The sequence below is a fragment of the Petromyzon marinus genome, chromosome 41 (assembly GCF_048934315.1).
Source record: "Petromyzon marinus isolate PM22_M1 ecotype Great Lakes invasive population chromosome 41, UKy_Petmar_22M1.pri1.0, whole genome shotgun sequence".
NCBI classification, from domain to species: domain Eukaryota; kingdom Metazoa; phylum Chordata; class Hyperoartia; order Petromyzontiformes; family Petromyzontidae; genus Petromyzon; species Petromyzon marinus.
Window position 1 is genome coordinate 7529093 of NC_133707.1, and position 17230 is coordinate 7546322.

The 17230-nt window shown below is 49.1% G+C and overlaps 1 protein-coding gene across 2 annotated transcripts; it reads right to left on the bottom strand.

The window, feature by feature from the left end:
* Window positions 1-475: 475 nt before the first annotated feature.
* On the bottom strand, window positions 476-16550 carry MANBA (mannosidase beta). Of its 2 annotated transcripts, XM_032969434.2 has the most exons (17): window positions 16140-16550; window positions 14582-14676; window positions 13981-14086; window positions 12543-12725; window positions 11889-12015; window positions 11301-11476; window positions 10841-10954; window positions 9491-9642; window positions 8941-9058; window positions 7810-7896; window positions 6945-7112; window positions 5515-5733; window positions 4957-5121; window positions 4576-4720; window positions 3739-3881; window positions 2827-3087; window positions 476-2065 (listed from the first exon to the last, which is right to left on the bottom strand). In XM_032969434.2, the coding sequence occupies exons 1-17, from the start codon at window positions 16374-16376 to the stop codon at window positions 1829-1831; spliced, it is 2733 nt and encodes a 910-aa protein (XP_032825325.2). In that variant the 5' UTR covers window positions 16377-16550; the 3' UTR covers window positions 476-1828. The 2 variants fall into 2 exon arrangements, with proteins under 2 accessions (XP_032825325.2, XP_032825326.2); XM_032969435.2 differs by lacking the exon at window positions 14582-14676 and having other exon boundaries at window positions 16140-16267.
* Window positions 16551-17230: the final 680 nt, after the last annotated feature.

Sequence of the window (17230 nt, forward strand, 5' to 3'; positions counted from 1 at the left end):
TTGGATAAAATCCAAACTTGATCATTAAATTCATCCACGTTATGTCAACTTCTCCTGTTGACGATGTTTGTTGTGTTTGTACATATTGTCAAATCACTGCTGGATTTGGGCCCTCTGAACGCCTTGCGGGGTCGTGTAAACCGTTTATTTGGCCATACTTCACCACGCCGGTCAGTTACGGGCTGATGATGTGGGAGTATAGACGCGGATGCATAGGAGTGCAGTACAACGGATTTTATTACACTGCCCTCTACTACCCACCACGTAGCTTTGCAACACACGTGGCCACCTGCTTGTACATGGTGGTCGCACATACTAGCACTGTCCAGGGTCAAATCTCGGCTTAGCTTCTGAGATATGATGAGATCGGGTGCATTCCGGTTGATTAGTTGATGGTCAGGTAGCGAAATAACCATGGGAAATTTTGTGGCAAAGGGAATCCTTTCTATTATTTATGAACAGTGGAACAAAAACACTAAGTCATGAATTTATTTTGAAAAGTACCATACAGCAAGCACAGTGCAAAGTCAAAAACAATGACACGTTAAATCTGCAATGCTTATGTGTAAAACATATATACAATCCATGCAAATTGCAGATACAGAATATATATTCCTCTGATTTAATCCAGTGCATAATCAGTAAATTGCATAGTTGGTCAATTCTATACCGAAGGTGGAATGAAACAAATCACAATTCATAATTGTCTTGGTAGGTGCCGCTAGAGGTGTAACCATTCAACCACTTTTCAAGATTCAATTCGCGAATTCATTCTTGTTTTAACACTGGTAAATGTAGAGGCCACAACCCAGTAAACAATGACTGTTGGGCCAACATTGAGCCAACGGTTTCAGCCACATCCCAACGTTGACCCAACATTGACCCGAAGGAAGTTCAACATATATACAGACTCCAACGTTACATGTTGAATGGTTAGTAGCTGCCGAGGCTACATTAACCCATTACATACAACACGCACAATTCGAGAAAACATGAATTCATATACACGCGATTCAGTGCACATATCGTGAGCTTATGAATCATTATTAATCTATGAGTCGATGCATTACTATTCTCGAGTTGACACCCATGGTTTATTACTGCACCAGCACTCTTGTAAAATGAATGAAAATCCAAAATAGACACCAAAGTGCTGTATAAACCAATCCGAAATTGCAGATAAATAATTCATAGGTAGAGTATTCTCCTACTCCATTAGCAGTTCTGATCCATTGCAGGAAAGTCCATATTCCTACGGCAAGTACCTATATATACTTATCTTATGTCTATTGCCTCTCTTGGCAGAAAGCAAATACCACCTTGCCATGAATATTGCCTTACTTCATCAGCAATGGTCTATCCGCTACTGGATTAAGGCCTCCCCACGTCGTCACCATCCCTCAGTCTTTCGTTACCACAAATTATCTCGCTTGTGTGCATAAGCTTAACCCTTTCCCGTTCCAATAGGTCCACGTTGAGACAAAGGTTCCAAGCACACTTCCGCGCGGGACAAAAACACAATTCTTGTTGAGAAAAAGCATTCATGATGCAGTGAATACCTTTGAAGGAGACATGTGCGACTAGTGCTGAATTCCATCCGATCATATACAGCTCTAATCAGGAAAATATGGTAAATGGTAAAACCAGTGCATAAATCACAGTAAATCCAACTGGCTAGCTGTTAAGTTGAATGATTTATATTTTTAGCATGTTGGAAAATGTCTCAAATTTCTCAGCCCCAAAAGAATTTACATTTTAATTCAAGCCAATTTCGTGACTTCTCTTGCTTATAGGCAATCTAGCGACCGTTTAAGCGTCCTCCCCGCGGTTATGTCTGTACGACGTCTGCGAGTGAGGTGACGGTCAGGGCCTCCTGAACGTGTCGGGCCGTGGTGCCCTGCCACGGGTAGAAGGTGATGTTGCGTGTGCCCTCCGTGAGCAGCAGCCCGTTGTCACTGAATCGGCCGGCGATGGCTCCGACGTCGAGCCACACGAAGGGAGCCACTGCCACTGCCTCCAGGGTGACCACCACCGGCGAACCAGGCATGCCACTCACGCCTGCCACCTGTGCCGTAAAACAAAAATCCCGCATAACACCGTGTCATGTCTTGTTACGCCATCCCCATTTCATAATATTCATCAGCCATGATCGATCCACTGAAGAACGAAGGCCTCCCAAAGCCATAACAACAATCCATCCAGCACCTGAAAGCAAGCTGATTTCTTCACTCCACCTCCATGCTGGACGATTTTGTATGCGTTCTCTCACTTGGCTGCCACTGTTGTTATTTTCGACCACTATTCATCATCCATTCTAACGACGTGTTCTGCCGAAGCCTATACTTACTTTTCTTAAGTTAATTTCACTTGCATTCATACCACCAGAGGTGAAAAACTGAATAACTCACACTTTTCTTCTGTGCAGTTTGGCAAGGGCACAAACATTAATCCCCGTTTTTAACATTCTGCCAGCACAGGTGCAACAACGGAATGGTCCAGGATTTGTTTTCATCGCAAATCTCAATCCGCACTCAATTAAAGTTACCAAACGTACGGTTTGACTCTGAATGTCCCGGTCTCCTGAAATATGAAAAAAGAATACGGTCATAGAGATACTTACCTTCCACAAGAGGTTTTTTTTGGTTAGATTCCAAAAATATAAATGTGTTGTTAAACCCGCAACCACAGCCAATTATTTCCTACTTCAGCACACCGGTGTGTTGGAAAGTAAACCCACAACATTTGCAATTCGAGTACGGTGTTTCGCCCCAGTAATTACAACCAGCCTCATCAGACGCCAACCAGAATTGTGTTAAATATTCTCACCTTCACTGGCCGCGCGTGCAGCCCCTGCGCGTCCTTTAGCGATGCCAGGAAGACGTGATTGCGGGGGCCGACCTGCGTGCCGTTCTCCGCCTGCAGCTGGAAGGTGACTACGCAGCGCTGCCTCGTGCAGCCGGTGCAGCGAGCGAGCAGCATCTTGATGGGCTCGCGGTGCTTTCTCACCGCGCTGCCGGCCGCGACCCACGAGGACGCGCCGACGAGCGAGCACACGGGCCGCAGGCTGCTCCACGCGTACGCCTCCACCTGGTTCGCAGCGCCGAGGGCACGGCGAGAGGATGAGCGTGTGAGACCATATCGTCACAATTATCATTGTCGTCATCAGCTGTCGTCTATTCACTGCTGGGTGAAGGATTCCCCGTGTCGGTGAGGTATCACTATTGGACTTCAGAGAATTAGGTTATCTCATTGCTCCTTCAACCAGCAGTGGATAGACCATGACTGCTGCTGCTGCTATTGATGATCGGGATTCCTTCAAAGAGCAGTGGACAGATCACAGATGATGATGGGATATTCTTCATGCAGCAGTGGACAGATCACAGATGATGACGACAATTACAAACATAAGGATGATAACAAGGAGAGGAGGCCATCATTCAATAGTGGACCAAACCAGGCTGTGCCTGATGATGATGCTGAACATAAACAAATTCCCTTTCCCCATCTTTACAGGAAAATACACAGGGCTCAATTTCAACCTGATCCATACATATTTCCACACCCGGCACACCACGAGTTGTCCTCCTAGCACCTCCGATTAGCACGGTTGGCTACGTGCGGTGCGAAAGTTCAACATACATAAGAGTAGTCACGTGCTTTTTTTTTTTTTCAGAAAACATCCAGTGAGAGATTAAGCCCTGGGAATGAGTAACGCAGGGCGGCCACCCTCTCACGCACCCGCACGGCGAGGTGCAGGCCGAAGAGTTGGTCGTTGACGGCGTATATGACGAGCTCGCCGCCGTCCAGGAAGCCGATGGGCAGCACGGGCGAGAAGAAGTCACGAGCAAAGTGGTGTAGCATCTTCCACTTGCCGCCGTACTCTTGAGCACAGCGCCAGCACGAACAGCGTAAGTGCACAGACATGCACGAGCGTCCGATGCTACGTACGTTGTATAAGATAAAGGTGCAGCCCTACAAAATACTTGCTCATGCCACTGCTTATAGAAGGGCCTCCTTGAGAGGAAGCTCTTGAGAACTCCTCTATTCGTAATAAACGTTTTTGGGTTAGATCGCGTTATTCATAAAATGTGTCGTAACCCTCCACAACCCGACACGGCCAATCAGCAAAAAAGTGTCACGTTGACAAAAGACAAATAGTTCACTACTTTAGCCCACCAGTGTGTGTCGAAGAGTGAATCCACAACATTTACAATTTTTGAGTACGACGTTTCGCTGGTAATTACATCCAGCATCATCGGGCAATTTGCCAGAATGGTGAAGCCCTGACTTGCTCCCGGTCTATTCGGCCTATGCTTTCATGCTGGCCAGGCGCCTTGGAATAGGTGGCAGTACCCATATTTTATACCAGCGTATGCGACCTGCCGATTGGCTAACTGTTGTGTACCCATTTGTACTGCTCAGTGGACAGAGGCAGAAGGATTTAAGCAGCTTTTCCGCATTGTTTCAAATGCCATGCTGGGGGAGATCAAACTGGCAACCTCTGTATTTGCAAGATGGGTGTGTTTACCGATACACCATGGTAGTAACTCTACATAGTACACAATGTGTACTCACCCAGGGAAGACCAGGAAGCTCCCTGCCAGATGTCGTTGAGCTGCCAGTACAACGCCCCCATTGTGTGGCCCTCACCAGAGATCACCTCGCTCCGGCTCCGTCGGTAAAACTCCGTCTCGCTCTTTACGCACTGTGCCTGCATCACCTGCAAGCAAACACGAGTCGGTACGGGCAGCCCCTAATTTATCCGGCTACGGATAGATTCGGCATGCTGATTTGGTGCCGCGTTGACATGTGCGCCGCCTCTACTACACACGGCAGCGCAGTGAGGTGGAATGAATTAGATGACCTGCGATAGCATGCGAAAAAAGGGAATGTACGCCGTCTCGCCGCCTCGTCCGTATCGTCCCGCGGAGTTTGTTCCGTCCGAACGTTGTGCACCTGGGACAGGTAAAGGGTGAGCTGGAAGGCACGGAGCGGATCGCCGGTGGCCGGTAGGGGGAAGTGGCGTGCGATCTGCTGCAGGATCTGCTCGTTGCCTTGCCCGTGGTGCTGCCGGTGCTGCATGAAGGAGCTGTTGAAGGACCAGTCGCTTTTCTCCGATACCTGCGTTCGACATCGCGCAGTGGCGGCATTCTTAAAGTGAAACTGAAATTCCCGAAGTGGGGGCGGCATGATACTGCGTCAGCTACACGTGGTGCACACTTCTCTGGCGACTGGGGCACGTGTATGTATGTTGAACTTTTGCACCGTACGTAGGAAACTGTGCTAATCATGAGGTGCGGGTATGAACATGCACCCATCTGCCACGTGACTAATAACCGCTGGGAACAACCCCAACTTCCAAAGTATGGCGGCGGCGCGCCCCTAGTACCCACCTCCACCTCAGCTGTTTGTTGTCCTGCCCCCCGCACCTCCTCCGATTAGCATGTACGGTGTGAAAGAAGTTCAAAATACATACATGTGGCTGGCACCTGGAACAGCCCGACCGGCACACACCTGCGCCAGCGTGCTGAACGACGGCCAGGACTGGAAGCCGTACTCGGAGGCGAAGCGCGCGCGTGGGTAGTGGCTCCAGTCCCAGCAGTCGGCGCCGTACTCGTAGTAGTGCGTGTCGCCGTAGTGCGTGTCGTACGGGTCGCGTGCCACCCAGCCCTCGCTCTCCGACTCGGCGCCATTGGTGGGGCTCGACGCGAGGAACGGGCGCGTGGCGTCCTCCTGCGTGCGACGACGACGACGGCGGCAGAGAGAGGGGATGAACGCTTCGTTGTAAATGTTGTGGGCTTACTCCTCCAACACACCGGTGTGCTGAACTAGTAACTCATTGGCATGTTTTGTTAACGTGACAAACCTCACTAATTGGCTGTCGGGTGGTGGCGGGTTAAACAACACATTTATAGTTACGCGATATAACCTAAAAAAAACCTCTATTATGAATAATATTGGTCGTGAAAGCCTACGACTACTGCTACGTGTTACACTGGGGATGAACGCACCGGCACCCAGAGATTTTCGTCCTCAGTGGGAAGTCACGTGGCTCTCCACTGTTGCCACCATGGTATGGAACTTTTGGTCCCCAGCCGCCTGTGCTGTTGACTCCCCGGCCCTGTTCAGTTGCAAGATCTTCCTTGGTTACTTTTGCCTAAAATCGATCGCCTCGTTCTCTCTATAATATATATCCCCACTGTTTCTGTACAGGGTCTTGAGATACTGCAATATTTGGAATACATATTTGAGTCCGCGGATCTCTATCTAACTCTATGGCTCCCTATCTAAGTCTATGGGTATATGCATTGAGTCTATGGGTCCTTAAGTGAGTCTATGGGTTCATTGTGAGCCAACGTGTCTCTATGCAATTCCTTAGTTTCTCACTCAATATTTTCCGGGTCACTGGTAGAAAGTAGGCGGCACATGAATATTCGTAGCAGCAACAGCCATATATTTAAAAAAAATAAACTATTTTAATTTTATCAGGTAAGGTCCATTGAGCTATATTGCTCTTTTTCAGAAGTGACCTGGCCACAAATGATAGCTCAACGAAGTGGCTTATTAAGTGGAAATTGATAGCAACCAAATACTGTAAACGCTTCTCTCTAAATGTGAAGGGGGAAACCGGAGGACCCGGAGAAAAATCCACACGACCACGGGTAGGATATGCAAACTCCAAATATACAGACGTCAGGGTTGAGATCGAACCCACGACTTTCTGTACACTCGACGAGGTAGTTAACATCTCGCCACCGTGGTGCCCAAACGAGAGGTATACTGGATGTGGCGTGGAAACATTTCCGACGTTGAAATCACGCCCCGAACCTCCTGCGACATGAAGACGCTTGGCCATTACGTTAAATAAAACGATATAAAAACGAGTGTCATTTTGCACCGTGTGGGCGGAAACCGGACAGCCTGCAGAAGCTCGAGCCACTCGCCTGCATCACGGCTGCCCGCACCGTGCCCACGTAGAGCTGCACGTACTCCTTGTGGAAGCGCGCGTAGTCGCCCGCCGGGATGTGGAACCAGTTGGTGGCGAGCGCCGCCTCGTTCTCGTTGTTGGCGCTCCACACGACCACGCTCGGGAAGCGTTTCAGCCGGCGCGTCTGCTCGTGAAAGGAATTGGAAAACGTTTGAACGGCACGGTCATCGTCGTCAGTCGGGCTGCGATTTTGGCACGGTTACTTGATGGGGTGCCGCGGTGGCAAGATGTTATCTCCCTCGCCTGGTATGCGGGAGGTGACGGGCTCGATTCCGACCCTGGACGCCTGTGATACATTTGGAGATGGTATGTTCTCGCCGTGGTCGTGTGGATATTTCTCCGAGTGCTCCGGTTTTTCCCCGCCACATTTAGATTCAACGTAGTTTAGATTATTTGGCTGCTGTACATTTCTAAGTGATAGGCCACTTTGTTGAGCTATCATTTGTGGCCAGGTCGCTTCTGAAACAGAGCTAATAGCTCAGTGGGCTTTACCTGCTAAAAAAAAAATCTAAGTCAAGGCGTCTCTCCATCTCTGAGAGGAAAACCACACACACACACGCACACACAAGGGAAGAGAATGCTCAAACCCTGACACAGACATGCGACTGCGTAGATTTTCGCAATTGTGCTGTTCAGATCTCCGATGCACATGGGAGCAGAACGCAGGCCATTGCAATCAATGTGCCGAAAACACATCGTAAACCTTTCAGAGACAGCTAAAGAGAAACCTAGCTCCACTAATTCTCGATTTCATGCTTTCGTGACTGCAAGGATTCATACTCCACTACCACTTCTGTGGAATCTCGTGTCACGAGTCTCACCTGCTGCAGCACCTCGGTGTTGACGGAGCTCAGGAAGTCGGCGTCCGTTGGGTAGAGAGCACAGGCAAACATGAAGTCCTGCCACACCTGCCAGAGTGGAGATGGGACATGGCTGTAAAGATTACGACAAAGGGCAATCGTGGCTGGCAAATGTCACAGGCTACAGTTGCTGCACCGTTTTCTATTGTAGCAAAAAATGGATTGACCAAATCTGCAGAAATCTGATCGGTGCTCCCCACAGTGAGCGACTGGAATGGCAATATCCAACTCAATAAGATCACAGAGGTCACTTGACCTTTTGAAAAATGGCGGTGTCCAATCTGGATAGAGCGTACACATTTACCATGTATTGCTTCTCGAATTACCAATATTTATCGTTAGATTAATGATTTTGTTCTATTAATGTAACAACTTTATCACTCTGCACCTCCTCTGTAGCTGCTCATAGCAAATGCGCTGCTAGCCATGGTTGCCCTAAAACTGCCCCAGTGACTTATGAGCTTTGCAGTGAAAGAAGCGATTAAGCATGGCTATAGTTATAAAAAGCGTTGTCATGTCAAACAAATTCTCCTCGAGCACTGCTAAGATGCATGTAGTGACGGATGTTGTTTCGAAGTGGCAGTCCTCATGTGGTTACAGGGAATACAACATTAACTCACGGGCTGGGTACGGTCCAAAGTTGCAGGTTCCCCATCTACGATTATAATAATTATTATTCCATTTATTTACCTGAAAAAGCATCACTGAGTCTCAAGACTCTTTCTAAGGAGCAGCAGGGGATGATGTTGCTGTGTGTGCAATCCCATCGAATGTATTTTTTTTTTAAGCTATGGGCGGCAACCGTGTATCCCAGAGAAGACCCATGGAGCCGAGTCAGGAATCGCACCCCCAACATTTCATGCTGGGCCATTGTTGGTCCATAGTTGCAACACACGTGCCGACGCTGGCCCAACGTTGCACGCTTACTGGGCCAGGACCTTCTTGCTGCGAGGCACGAGGATTACCACAACGCCACTCTGCCGCCCACCTCTGATCTGCAACGTGGGGGGGGGGGGGGGCTTCCTTCTTTGCTTCTCGTTTGTAAATTTGCGAGATGCATCCTCCTACAAACGCAAACGATGCGGCGCTCACCATGATGCCCAGCTCGTCGCACGTCTCGTAGAACGCGTCCGTCTCGTAGACGCCGCCCCCCCACACGCGCAGGGCGTTCATGTTCGCGTCCGCGGCCGATTGCAGCAGATCGCGCAGCCTGCACATGCCATCACACGCAGCTTGGCCGTCGAGCAACAGGAGCGTCGATCATCGAGCAACACGAGCATTAATCAATGAGCAACAGAAGCGTCGATCGTCAAGCAACAGGAGCGTCGAGCAAGAGGAGCATCGATAATCCAGCAACAGGAGCATCGAGCGTTGGGCAACACAAGCATCGACTGATCCTGATGAGACTCCAATATTTAAACAAACAAAAAAATTCAGATGACCAGTTTTGAAAGTGTACAGAGATTGGTGGGAGTCACGTCGAGGCTTTGACGTGAAATGTTAATGAAAACATTAACTGTTGTTTTCTCTAGAAATGTCCCTTCTCAATAGTGTGGTGTCTATAAGCGCATCGCCGTCCTCCACGACACTGAGTAAGTGGCGCGTGGTCGAGGTGGAGCGGGGGGGGGGGGGGCTCGCCCACCGGCCAGGGGTGACACGGGTGTGGAAGGAGTCTGCTGGGATCCAGTTGGAGCCCTTGAGGAACACGGGCCTCCCGTTGATGCGAAAGTAGAAGCTGAGTCCCGGAGAGTCCGCCACGGGTTCCTGCACGAGCTCCACTGTGCGGAAGTAAACCTGCCAAACGACACGTGCAGAGTAGGGGGGGGGGGGGGTGGCCAGGGTGGGAGACATGGAACATAACAAGAATAGACGCAAGCTTACATTCGGTCTGCCCGGCTCGTTACGTTGTTGGTTGCAGATTCATGCGAGAATCTCGTTGAGGGGCGTCTTGAAGAATCCCAAACGCATCAAGGTACAGTTCGCCGATCGTGCCCACTTTGGCGTGACCATTCGCGGTTGACCGCGAGACCGCGAGGTTCCTGAATGCATCGTAACTGTACTGCTCGCGATGACGCTGCCGCTGAAGAACACACGCCACCATCTTGTCTCCATCTTGTCTCACAAGTGGCCCATCGCGGGTCTCAGGTCACGTGGTGCTCCCAGCTTCCAGTGAGGAGGCAGTGAGCTTCAGCCGCGCGCTTTTTTTCCCCACATCATTTGTTTTCACTCTATACATTTACCGTAAAAGTTATATTTAACACGAGAAAATATTAATAATATTTAGCATTCAAAGTGCTTTCTGTTTCATGTTTGGGTTGATGTTGGGTAACATAAAACAAAAGGAGGGATGGGTGTTGTATTACGAACCGTAAACCAAACCCTCGTTTTCCCATTTGCACCTGGGGGTTTGCGGATTGCAGATTTGCCGATTGCGGCGATTTTCAAGAAAGCAACCCCCGCAATGGACAAGGGTTTTCTGATGGAACATTGCAAAGTAAATACATCATTTTGAATCGAATCGCGGCCATGAATAATAATTTATTGAATTACAAAGGGGGAAACTCCCTTGCATGCCTAACATATTAGGATGTTTCAAAAGTAATGATAACCTTAATTACCCTTTAATTCTATGTCTGCGCCAATTTGTGAAACATTGCGTGATAAATGGGGCCTGACTGTGACACATATCTGCAAAAGCAATATAACATTTTTCAGATTGCTACCGCTAGATGGCAGATGCATCAAATGATAATCGATAGCCCCACCCATGCACAACTGCAAATTAGAACCGAAGCAAGCTGTTACTTACTTTTTGTCCACTGGGCACATAAAAGCAAGCACATTTTTTCACACGAAGAATGAATCTAAAATTTGGTGACGATTAATCGAATCGGGATTGTGGTCAAACCATTACATTCCTGGTATTCATCGTGGCCTTCTCGCTTCCCCAGCCGTGTGTGTGGTAATGACAAACGAAGTGTGAACATCTCACCATGGTGTCTGCTGCCAGGATAACACCCCCGTCGAGTAAGATCTGGGCTGTTGTGTGATAACCACTCTGGTTTCCGTCCCCTCGGGGCCACCACATCTTCAGGTTTGTTCCGTTCTGCATGTATAAGCACACACACACACATACAAAGATCCATCCCCCCTGTCACCATAACAGAATGTTGGGGCAGGCGCTGTTAGTGATTACCTATGAAGGCCAGCACGGCACGCGAGGGGGTGGGTGGCCAGCACCACGCCCGGCCGTCCTTGCCTCTCCAGTGGCGATGTTTACACACCGCACCAGCTACTCATTCGAGGCTGAGACAACCTAGGGAAGGCCAAGGATTGGTTCAAATATTCGCAACTGTTATTGGCCGTGAGCGGGAATCGAACTCGGGTCGTCGGGTTCACAGCGCAGTGCGCTAAACCGCTGCGCCACCGCTAACGCGCGCACGGCGGCACACCTGTGCGAGGGGGAAGGAGACGTGCACGGGGCTGGTGCCAGGCGAGAGTGACACGTTGTAGGAGAAGGACGTCTTGAGCTCCAGCACGGACACGCTGACGGCTGCCTCCACCTTCTGGTTTCCCAGCAGATCCACGTGCGCCTCCAGCTCCAGGGTCCACCGTCCCCACGGTCCGTCTGTGGTCATCATCATCATCACCAATCCTCATCATCATTGTCACCAATCATCATCATCGGCAGCAGCAGATCGATCCACTACGGAACAATCAACCTAGCACGTGATTTTTGTTAACACGTATGCTTTTGCGACCGATACAATGGGTCATAATACATTTTTGGTCAGATCGCCACGTGAGTAAATTGCCGACGTGTGTCGTACTCTCTCATCCACCAGACGAACAAATGTCATTGTCACGTGAACGAGCATGTGCTCGGAGAGCAATCCACAACATTTAACAATCCTCTTTAGCGCTGTTAAACAGTGCCGGCTGACGTTCGTGTATATCACGCACTCCCATGGCCGTTTGGGGTGAGCGGGCTGCGGGTGAGACAACCATCGGGGAGAAGTCCGCCGGCTTCTTCATCTCACCGAGCGGAGAAGGGATGATGGCCAGGTCGAGGAGGCGTGCCAGGTAGTAGGCTTCCAAGCGCACACTCCTCCAGATGCCCTGCGTGGCGAAAGCGGGGCCCCAGTCCCAGCCAAACGAGCACTGCTCCTGTTCACAGCCCCAGCGATACAAGAGGCCCACTGAGCTATATAGCTCTTTTTCAGAAGCGACCTGGCCACAAATGATAGCTCCTTGAAGTGGCTCATCATGTCAGAATTAATAGCAACCAAATACTCTGAAGGCCTGATGCTTATTCTAAATGTGGAGGAAAAAAACGGAGGACCAGGAGAAAAATCTACACGACCACGGGGAGAGAGAGAGAGAGACATGCAAACTCCAAATATACAGGCTTCAAGATTGCGATCAACCCGACAACCTCCTGTATACCAGGCGAGGTAGTTAACATCTTGCCACCGCTGCGTTGGAGGAGGCAGCAGTGCTAGTAGAGGCAAATAAGGAGTTGATGTCAGTTGTGGTGGTGATAATCGAGGCAACGGTGGTTGGCAGTGGAGGTGATGCAGGAGGAGGCGATGACGGTGGCGGTGTTGGCAGAGGTGGCGCAGGCAGAGACACGCACGCGCGCGCATATGAGGAGGTGGAACAAGGGAAGCGAGCGAGCGAGGCTCTGCGCTCACCTTTCGAATGTAGTTGACGTGGCACTCGCCATGCTGCTCGGGTGGAGGGCACGCGGGGGGCACGGGCCACGCGGGGTGCTCGTCGGCGCGTCCAGACGCGTAGCGCGGCGCCGACTCGAACGCCACCGTCAGCAAGTTCGTCGCCCCCTCGCCCTCCTTGAGCAGGCCGCTCACCACAAATTCCTGCGCCGCGCAGAGTAGCGGACGCCGCCTTCGTGTAAATGTAAATGCGTCGTTAACCCCGCCGCCACCCGATGCAGCCAATTAGTAAGGTTTGTCACGTAAATAGAACGCGCCAATTAGTTACTAGTTCAGCACACCAGTGTATTGGTGTGCAAGCCCACAACATATACAATTTGAGTACGACGTTTCGCTGGTGATTAAAACCAGCTTCAGCAGGCGATTTGCCAGAATTGTGAAGAAGTCTTCCTGTTTTGGTCTTGAATCGAGTAAAGGTGATGTCATTACTGTGAGCCTTACAGGTGCGCAGACCAGAGGGGGGTTAATGTAATAGCCGCAATGCTACATCGGCCGAAGCTAATTCAGGCCTAGGGGTAACGCGTTCGCCGCTTGTTGTCGCAGAGGTTAAAGGTTAGAATCCAGCGGCTACCCTGGTTATTACTGCGGGTGCCTTATTCGTAGATTTTTTTCTCGTTTTATACGTTGTTTTATTTTTATGTTTCAGTACGCGATGGCGCTTTGAGTGGCAAAAAAATAAAATGTACTTAGCTTCACTGTGGATGTTAAATTGCCCACGTTACTCAACAGGGATTATACATATATCTCAAGCATCGCCTCCAACTCCGACAACTTGACAGGACCCTCCTAAAAAGAGTCATGAGACTCAGTAAGTAAACAAGCATTATAAATTTATGGGAATAATTAAAAGTAATTAACAACCCTGTGTCAATCCAGTGCTGGATTAAGGCCTCTTCACAATAGGTTGTTTGACCATACTTCACCACTGTATACAAACTCACGCACCACTGGCTGACAAAAAGAAACACCTGAAACTTTTCAGCAATTTCTCTCTCATGGCGGAAACGATGGTGGTCCCATCCACGCCATTCCGTGAACACCATAACCTCACCAGTGCTTCCGGCAGTGGTGCGCGCGCAAGCGTGTTACACATTTCATCCTTGTAGCAGCAGCAGCAGCTTTTGGCTGCCTATCGAATAAAGACGGTCACCGCATTGCGCACGTTCAGATGCGCTTCTGTGGCCGTCTGGAACGCTCTTCCTTCTGAAACCAGGCAGTCGCTGGAGCTATGTATTTTTAAATTTAAAGCTAATTTCTTGAGAACTGCTTTTTGTGTTTAATTTGTTGTCCTTCCCCCACACTCCCGACTAGGACGGTTGGCTTTGTACGGTGCGATAGAAGTTCAACGTACATACGTACGTCTAAAACTCCCCCACAGCCAGCAGGAGCCAGTACTCACGTAGGTGATGAACATGTTGTCCGTGCGTCCCAGCACCACCCCGTTGAGAGAGACGGTTGCCACCGTATCCACCCCTTCAAACACAAGCACCGCCTTCTTATGGTTCCTGCGACACACAGAGATCCCCCCACCGTGAAGGGCACGTGCTGCTAGCGAGCACCCATCCATTATAAGACTGGCACGGTACACGAGGGGGTGGTGGCGTGGCCAGAACCGCGACACCAAACTGTCATCGTCTCCCACGTCCTGATGTTTGCGCATTGCACCAGGTACTCATTTAAGGCTGAGTCGACTTAAGAGAAATCCAGGGCCGCCTGCCCTGTGCAGCTCACTTCTGGTTGCTCCTTTCTTCTCTCTTCTCCCTCTCTCATGACCCTCTCTCTCATCCCTGACATCTTGGCTCAGTCATTCCCTCTCGCCCCATCCTGCCCGCTGCTCCTCGCTTCTTCCTGCTGCTGATCAACGACTCATCGTGCCCTCTTTGTCTGTCTTGACTACCCTACCCGTGCTGTGCCGTGGGTATAATGTTTCACGATTACTAAACCACTATATTTAAATTAACTCGACACGTGGTTGGTAACCAGGACGGAATTGTTCTCACTGTAATGGTATCGGCACGGTGAAGTTGCGCTGGTAAGTCCAGTCCTGCCTCGATATCCAGCGGTACACATCATCGTTGAACCGGTAATAGGGGTCCTGCGGAAGGCGGGGTTCAAAGTTGGAAGAATGATGCGTTAGTGAGAGACTGATATCTAACGATTTGACTAAAACTCGATTATTATGCTTATGATACACGCATCGAATTATGTGCATAAGAGTCGATGATTATAAGATTCATACTCTTTGGTGCTTTCGGTAAAGTCACGCAGGTATAAGATAAATTAAATTAAATCACGACGTTTCGGGCGCAACACAAGCGTCCGTCATCAGGTGGGACAACCACTGCAGTCACGAAAACTTCAAATCTAGATCATAAGATTGCAAAAAATTGCACTTAAATATAAGCGTTGTGAGCTGAGAGCCTCAGCACAGTCCCCAATAACGTACACACAAAACATCATTACGTGTGGTTCTGCATTTCATTTGCCTAAATTTCCAACTATGAGAAATTAAAATATTGGCTTGACTGTCACACGTTGAACAGCTATCACAGAGCGGGAGGCAAAGTGTTGCTTCCTAATGTGTGGTGAGAGATGGTCACTTGCAGGGATCTCGAAAGAAGCTCTGTATACTCCACTGTGGGTTGCCCTGCTTTAGGAGAGATTGGAATGGATACAGAACTTTGTCCATTGGCATAATGCAAGCACAATTCGTACACAATTGGGAAAATGTAAAATTATTATATTTATACTCTTGGTTCTTTCGGTAAAGTCGCGTAGAAGGGAAACAATAAAATAATAAAAATATAAAACAATAAAATTCTCACGACGTTTCGACTGCAACACAAGCAATCATCATCAGGTGTGAAAACCACAGCAAGAAAATTTGAAAATTTTCTTGTTTTTTTTATTATTTTATTGTTTCCCTTCTACGTGACTTTACCGAAAGAACCAAGAATATGAATCCCTGCAGTCACGAAAGCCTTAAATAAAAATTGATTATATTTAATTTAAATTCCTGTATGACATGTTAGGGGCCGTCCATAAATGACGTCACGCACCTGGAGGGGGGGGGGTCAGGCATTTGAGACGATGTGTGACGAGGGGGGGTTTGAGAAATGTGACGTCACATCAAAATACACAACTTTAAATATAGACAACACGTTCTACTTAATTAGACTTTTTAATAAATATTTTCTCCTACAACATCAGAGTGCAGCGCCACATTAAAGGCGCACTACAATGACAATACTTTAAGGCGATTTGAAGCATGTTTTATTTTGGGGGGGGGGGGCAGAGCTTTGTGACGTCATATTTGAGGGGGGGGGTTGATTTTTTGTGGCGCCGTGTGACGATGGGGGGGGGGGTCAAAAATCGTCCAAAATCGCGTGACGTAATTTATGGACGGCCCCTTACATTGTGGACAATAGCGTGAACAATTGAAAAACAATACAAACGAAATTATGTGTTAAAATCGAGACGAAAAAAATAATGAAAACACTTGCCCTGACCCCCCCCCCACCCCCCAAATGTCTCTCCTCCAGCCCAGGTGTCACGCACCTGTATGATCCCTGCTGCCATTAGGTCCTGGTGCACGCAGCCTGGCACCGTCGCTCTGACGCTCACTCCGCCCTGCCTACTCTCCGCCGTCCACTCGGATCCACCGAGGTCGTGCGTCTCCGTCAGAGGGGTCCTCGGGGAACTTTGGGGGCGGTGTGGGCGACTCGACATCACCCGCAGTACCCCCATTGAAGCGCACAGCATCAGCATCCGCGATAGCAGCAGTGGAGCGAGCATGGTTGCAAAGATACGTGGGGGTGGGATGGGGGGGGGAGTGGTTAGCGCGGGGTCTAGGGGAATCTCCTTGGGTGCCCGTAGACTGAAGCACGGGACTCTAATCCCAGCGTTGGGGCTCAGGGTGTGGACTTCACGTGACTGCCGGGACGTGACGTTAGGCGCTGGGGCGGGCGTAACGTGGAGCTGTCCCTGGTGCCAGACGAGAGGTTTTTTTTGTTTGTTTCATATTTCCAATGGTTGGTTGTGTGTTTTGATTTTAAGCTTTCGTGACTGCAGGGATTCATATTCTTGGTTCTTTCGGTAAAGTCACGTAGAAGGGAAACAATTAAATAATAAAAATATAAAACAATAAAATTCTCACGTTTCGACTGCAACATAAGCAATCATCAGGTGTGAAAACCACAACAAGAAAATGTGAAAAAAGTGGCGGGTTTTTTTTACGTTAGCACCACGGATAGCGATTTGACAGCTTGTTCAGATGGACGAGTCCATCTCCATCTGGCTACCATGAGAGATGCGTTCATGAGGCTATCCACATATACAAACGCAGAGACAATTTCAACCGAGAAGATGGATTCTGGCTTAGCAATCATTGGAAGGATTTGATAAACCATTTCGGGTCTTAATTGATTGATCACGCTTAAGGTGGCTTTCAGACCGCATCCAATCTTTTTCGTCTCCCCCCTCCTCTTTTCCGAACATAGATGGACTCGTCCATCTGAACAGACTGTCAAATCGCTCTCCATGGTGCTAACGTTAAAAATAACCGCCACTTTTTTCAAATTTTCTTGTTGTGGTTTTCACACCTGATGATGATTGCTTGTGTTGCAGTCGAAACGTCGTGATAATTTTAT

Bases quoted from the DNA above. Each gene is read 5' to 3' on its own strand.
- MANBA (XM_032969434.2), bottom strand. From the start codon at position 16,376: ATGCTCGCTCCACTGCTGCTATCGCGGATGCTGATGCTGTGCGCTTCA. The intron at 9,059-9,490 runs GTGGGCGAGCCC...TGGCATGTGCAG, and splicing joins ACCCGTGTCACCCCTGGCCG to GCTGCGCGATCTGCTGCAAT. The intron at 4,721-4,956 runs GTGCACAACGTT...GTTTGCTTGCAG, and splicing joins TCACCCTTTACCTGTCCCAG to GTGATGCAGGCACAGTGCGT.